This window comes from Aplysia californica, unplaced genomic scaffold (assembly GCF_000002075.1).
Source record: "Aplysia californica isolate F4 #8 unplaced genomic scaffold, AplCal3.0 scaffold00256, whole genome shotgun sequence".
NCBI lineage: Eukaryota > Metazoa > Mollusca > Gastropoda > Aplysiida > Aplysiidae > Aplysia > Aplysia californica.
The window spans coordinates 732,654-739,104 of NW_004797526.1; the positions used below are offsets into that span (position 1 = coordinate 732,654).

The 6,451-nt window shown below is 40.9% G+C and overlaps 1 protein-coding gene across 10 annotated transcripts in view; it reads right to left on the bottom strand.

Annotated features, from left to right (window-relative positions):
* The window catches only part of LOC101849621 (zwei Ig domain protein zig-8), a 235,028-nt gene that overhangs the window by 23,727 nt on the left and 204,850 nt on the right, over nucleotides 1-6,451 (bottom strand). For all 10 annotated transcript variants that reach the window (XM_035970354.1, XM_035970357.1, XM_035970352.1 and 7 more), the window contains 2 exons: nucleotides 2,182-2,268; nucleotides 344-485 (listed from right to left, as the gene is read on the bottom strand). In XM_035970354.1, the coding sequence (XP_035826247.1) occupies nucleotides 344-485; nucleotides 2,182-2,268 (229 nt within the window). The remainder of the gene's footprint in view (nucleotides 1-343; nucleotides 486-2,181; nucleotides 2,269-6,451) is intronic.

Genomic DNA, 6,451 nt, shown 5'->3' on the forward strand with positions numbered 1-6,451 from the left:
ATAGTTATAGAAACAGGTTAACACGACGATAGACAAAGGCTTGCAGACTGCACGGCGACATACGTGTCCAAGTAACACTTTTCATATCACAGACCCAGACAAAGACAAAGACACAGACACAGACAGACAGAGACAGAGACAGAGACAGAGAGACAGACACCCCCCCCCAAGTACCACCACCACCACCATCATATCATCATCATTACCATCCTCCTCCTTTTCTTCCATCTCCTCCTTCCCCTCTTCCACCTCCTCCTCACCATCATTATTCACTACCTAACTTTCATTGCCATGCTCACACTTTATAATATAACGACAGGGAAAACGCACGAGGTGTACTCACGTTTGACTGTGAGGTGGACGTGCGTCCTGATGGGCACTTTGTCTGTCACCTGACACTCGTACGTTCCCTCGTCCTCCATCTGCACGTTCCTCATGACCAGATCCCAGCGTGTGATGAAACCTTCTTCCATCTTATACTCCACCTGAGAATACACACACCCATCCGTAATATGGAGGTAGAAGTACAGACACATACTGATATACAGGCGACACATACATGAACACACACAGGTGACACATACATACACACATACTGGCGACATGTACATACACACAAAGTATATACACACGCACATGCGATGTTATAAAACGTTTATAAACGAACATTCTACAAACTACAAAGCAGTCTCTAAACGTGTTTTATGGGCATTAAAAGTGAAACCTCAGTTGGTTTCCATTGGTGTGACTTTTGAGAGTACATTATTTCGTGAGGTTTTCTAAGCTCTGCTCAAGGAAACCAGTTTCCATTGATTCACCATAAAACCTTGTGTAAAGAAACGCAAAAAAATAATCCCATAATATTCACATTCTAATAACTATTAGTGTACAGGATGTAGATGTTGGGAAATACGTGCTGCTCTTCTCATTTAAAGCGAATCTTTGGGGCCATAAAATAGCAGCTGAGAATGTTTTACAGACCGCTTTGGGGAGCATATAACAGATGGGAGAAATCTATGAGGGATATTTTCAAATATTAAAAAAAAATCAATTATGATTCTGACCTGATGTTTCATAAAGTGTGTTTCAAAAATTAAATGGGAATGCCACTAATATCATTCAACAATTCCAGTTTTTTCCTGTTCGATATTACTCCGTAAGGACGTTTGGGGTGGAGGTGGGGGGGGGGCTGTGGGGTGGTTTGAAGGGTAGTGAGCTATTGTACCACAACCCTGACAAACAAAGAAACAGATTATGTTATTGTTCCGTATTTATGGAGGCCCGAACTCAGTGATGATCTTAGAAGCTGAATTACAATGTACGTATTTAAATTCTGAAGTTGTGAAGACTGTAGTATATCTGAGACATTTCTTTAAAACATTCCAAAAGAAATTAAGGTCTTAAAAAAGCACATATTTGTGATCTATTTAAACATTCATTGCAAACTTGAGAAAAGGTAAATCTGCCAAAGAGCAACGAGTGTCGGAAACGACGTGCCAGCAATCTTTTTTTTTTTCAATCTCACAGAAAACATTTAATTGTAAAACATGTTGCTATTCATTGTAGAACTCCATCAGATATGTATATATTTATGAGATTTAACAAGATATAATTAAGAATATGTTTGGTTCACAGTATGGATCACATCTGATAGTCCTCCTAACACATCGTAGGTTGTCAAAAGATTTTAAAAGACAGATCCAAGAAAGTAGCCTTCCTCTCCAACGGTCCGTAAACTTCCGATTTAAAAAAAAGCCACTCTAGAAATTACACCCCAAAAGCCAGACTAAAGTCGAATTCTTCCCTCAACGCCCTGCATTTTGTTACGTGAAACTTCTCTAGGTTTTGGCGTCTATAATACGTGTTATTATTGTCTTTTTCCCCTTTTAAAAACAGCTACGAGTACATACATCCTCGTCATGCTACTCATACTCGTTTTTACACAATGACATAATGAAACAGCAACCTTCCCGAAGCCAGTTGTGAACTTGGCAAGCATCAAATTTCTAATGTCGAGTCTCAACGTGGTCTGAATTTAATCCTCACCATATTGTGTGCTTCTTTTGTGTCTGTTGTCTCGCTGACCGATGACGCCGCACCCCCCCCCCCTCACCTCATAAAGTGACATGAGTATGGCTTTCATTCGGCAGTTATAAACTCAAAGGGAAATAAAGCACTCACCTGAATGTCATTCCCTCGGACCCACGTGAAGGTGCCGACAGTAAGCACCAATGGTTCTGCGTTCTTCGGATACAGCCTCCACACCACCTGAAACCCAGAGAATAAGAAGAGACGAGATTTAGTTTAAGTTAAAGAGATGTTTTATAGGTTAGATTCCAGTTTTGTTATTGCATGCTACCTTATGGTCTGTATACACGATGTCATCCATGGAGGTCGGAAGTCGTGCCGTATCGCCTATCGATGTCGGAATCCCATTGTAAATAGTTGTTAATGAGATTTCGGCTTTAAATGATACTAGAGCACGCATGTGAATCGTTTTCACAGCAATGGGATAGCATTTGAAGCTATGCCCACTATGAACATGACTAACATGTGAAAAATCGATCGAGGGTGCAAGGTATTTTCTTCTGTCTGATCTTCTTAGATTGTTTTTTTTTGTAGTTAGAGAAGAGAACTGGTATCAAACGAGATTATGACAATGGAAAAAATAAAGGAAAAAAAATGAAATAAATAAATAAAGGAGTGAGGGAAGTAAGACAATAGACAAAATTTTAATGTTAGATGACATGACCTCAACATGATGGCCTCTTCATTATATAGAAGCCCTACCCCTCCATCCTTCACTCTCCCACACACAGATTACGCCCCCCCCCCGCACCCCCACAGAAATACATATTTACGCCCCACCAAATAGTCCAAATAAACGAAACAAAACAAAAAAAAAAAGCGACAAGAAACAAACAACAACTTAAAAAGGTCTAAAAACATGACTGAACTAACAAAATAATGCCAATGCAGCCAGGAAAACAGTGTTCACGATGATAACAAAACATAGAAGTCGAAACAAAAGATGAAGCAATCTCACCCCCCCCCCCCCTCCACACACACACCAATTTTAAATGTATCAATATGACGTCATCAACACTTTATACTCAAGCTCCCAAGGTGCTATCGGGTTCTCATCTCGTTTACCGCTTTTTCTCCCGACGAGCGAAAGGCTCAGGATCCTCCTCGCACCCCCACATTCATCTTAATTAATGCAACATTATCTCCTTTTCAGACGCAGTAATTTCAATTTTCGACAAGAAAAATGGTAGCAATGCAATGATTTAGTAGATCACCCTTGCCAGAGACAGAAAGCTTGGCGTTTGCGAAAATGCTTGTAAATTTGTTTTGTTTGCTTTGTTCAGATTTTGTTTGCTGCGTCGCCTACCCCTACACGAGAAACGGCAATTTAGTTAAGCGAGAAGTGCGGGGAAGTGGTGGTTGGGGGGCTAGGGGGGGGGGGCGGAGATGAGACGAGAGGTTTATAAAACAAAAGGGCAGCTCTAGTGTATGGCGTCATAGTCTTTAGTTTAACTCCTTAAAGGATGCCAAAAGACCCCTCTCCCGGCAAACACCACGAAAGACAACTTTACAAATAAAGCGCTTTCACTGTCTTGAAGCGTTGTTTTCCTCAAGGTGTACCCACGTCAAATTATGATATGTCCTTATAGTTTTGCTCGCAATCAGAGAACAAAACTTACATCATAATGGACAGAAAATCTACATATTTGTCGAGTAACAGAACAGAAGATTTACCGTCAGATATTCCTCATATTCAAGGGTTAAGAGTTTCTCACATCAAGCAAACACAGATATCCATCTAGTGTTTGATGTTACCTGTAAAAGTTGAGACTGTCACTAAAGCAGAGAATTTGACATGAGCTAGGGGTGTAGTCTTAGCCCACAATGAAATAAAAGTTGCCAGAGTTTCAGAAATGAAAGGGTTAAGCAACGAGATATCCTAGAGGGGCCCTTCCACGCCATGCAGGAAGACGATCTTCGTTCTAAAATGGACACAGCAAGCCGCTATTTTACCGTCCAATATAATGCCACTTTCCTCGGGCCATTAGGCGGAGCATCTTTTCCCATTGATTAATTTTCGGGATTATTTCTCTTCGCTTGCGTCAAGAGATTGTAGCTGTAGGGCTAACCTTGGAGTGCTTAGCTTAGGAGAGTTTATTCTTAAGCTCAGTAAATACGATCTTGTCGGTATGCGGCATCATCAGGGAGCGATGGGACGGATCGAGCTAAGAATGGTAATGAACGTTGCTTTGATTCGATTTTTTTTCACCTTTCCATGGAGCTCAAAGATGAATCACCTGCAGACTTGGTGATTAGACAAGAAAACTATCGCACAAAGCTTCCCTGTCTCAGTTGAATACAACAGCTTAAAAACTGCGTTTAAACAAATTTTGTTTACAAGGGAAAATTATAGAACCTGCTGGAGGCATGAGTTTGTGATCTGGTCGTCTGGGATGTGAGAATTCTGATACAGAGACAACAGTTCGACCATATGCTGGACATTTATCCTAGATTTCATTTTCTAAATTGATAAATAATAAATATGTTTGCGACTGTGTCTCTTCTGAAAAAAGGGTACAGGTCACAGTGGAAGCTTGTGGTTGAACAGAAGGTGATTATGATAGCTGATGGTTTGATATTTGGGGTTTTTAGTAAGAGTTTTACAGCATTTGCAACACAATAAGGTAATACACGTGGGGAAGATTAGAGATGTTAGAAGAGAGTAACAGATAGATAAAAGAAGAAGGGGAGATAAAGAGATCTTAGATGTGAGGAAGAGTAAATATAATAAGGTTGAGTTTGGGAGAGGAGTTTCATATGGCACCTCACCAGTTTGCCAGTAAAGCGCACTACACAAAAATATCAGGGTACACGACAAGAGGAAGACCAAGGTAGACTTGGATCGAGGGTGTGAAGGATATTCTGAAAATATACAACATTCCACCCGGCCAGGACATCCAACTTGCTAGATACAGAAAGCTCTTTCTCCCCTCAACGCCCCATAGGTACAAGAGAACAGATAAAGTTTAAAGTAATTAGGAGGAGTTTCGAAAATAGTGCAGGGGTGTATAGCTGATATGTCTCACAGCTCAAGGGAGCTTGTGTGCAATGGATTTATCTGTAACCATCACCCTTCCTTCCAACGTCCTCACTAAGATGTGACGTGCCACAAACACATACATTGAAGACAAACCTAAGTAAAAGCAACTGCTTGCATTTAACCTTTAAGGCCTCTTCAGAACTGCTAGCTCCGTGAAGCAAGACATGGGAAGGATACTAGATATTCTAAAAAGATAAAACATTTACAGAGGGGCAGAAAACCGAACTAGTAAAGAATGTAAGGTTACAGTTTATCAAAGTGTCGGGCAGAACGAGGAGAGACCCCAAAAGAAGAGTCAGATTCAAGCTGGACAGACGAGAAAATAAGAAGAGGTAAATTACTCAAGCAGCACTTTTATATGACCCTTTTGAACCGATGCATGAGTTAAAACATTTTTCATATGATCACCCCTCCCCCAGGAAACAATAATGAATTAGTAATGACATGAAAGCTGGGATTATCACTGTTTTCCTCAAACCTGTAACGTCTTAAAGTCAGGCAAACAATACAATCTATACAAACTTTATTTTCCAGTTATCTAAATTGGTTCAAAGCTTTCGATAGACCACACACATAAAATCTATATACTTTATCCGCAGGGCGTCCATTAGACTGATGGTGTTTATTCAAAGCATGACATTTTCTTCCCGTTCTCCGTTATGCTTACGTTGCCTCCCTGAATGTCGTCCCCGCGTTATTTCAACGATATTACGGCGCGTTCAATGCACTCTCAGACCCTTGACCCGTGCACACATTGTGGACCAGTCCGATAGGTCACCGTCTGGTGAAGCTTTGCAAAATCTCATGTTTTCTGTATACCCTTTACCCCTCATATCTCTCATTTCCCATATTATTCATCTTCTCTTCCTTTCGTTTGCCTGCTTTTGAAGTCGGCTAGGTCGGAAAGGAGTACTCTTCCTGCAAACAGTTTTTCCTCTTATTGTTTGTCTGTCTGTCTCTCTGTCTGTCTATCCGTCTGTCTGTCTGTCTGTGAATTTTTTCCCTCCCCTCCTCCTCTCGATTGGTTATCTTGTATTTGGCTGTCATAGGTTTGATGATATATTCATTATTAACCCAGTCCAACAAACGAACAAACACTCTTCCCTCTACGCTTGCTTTGAAGTCATGATATGACGTTTGGTTCATGGACTCGGGCTCACATCCTGGTTTGAAGATCAATGTCCTTCTTCTTAGATGCCACACATTTTTGTTCATGAAATGTAACTTTTCAACTCTGATACACAACTCTCTGTCTTGCATGCGCGCGAGCGCAAACACACACAAACACACGCGCGGAAACACACACACACACACACACACACA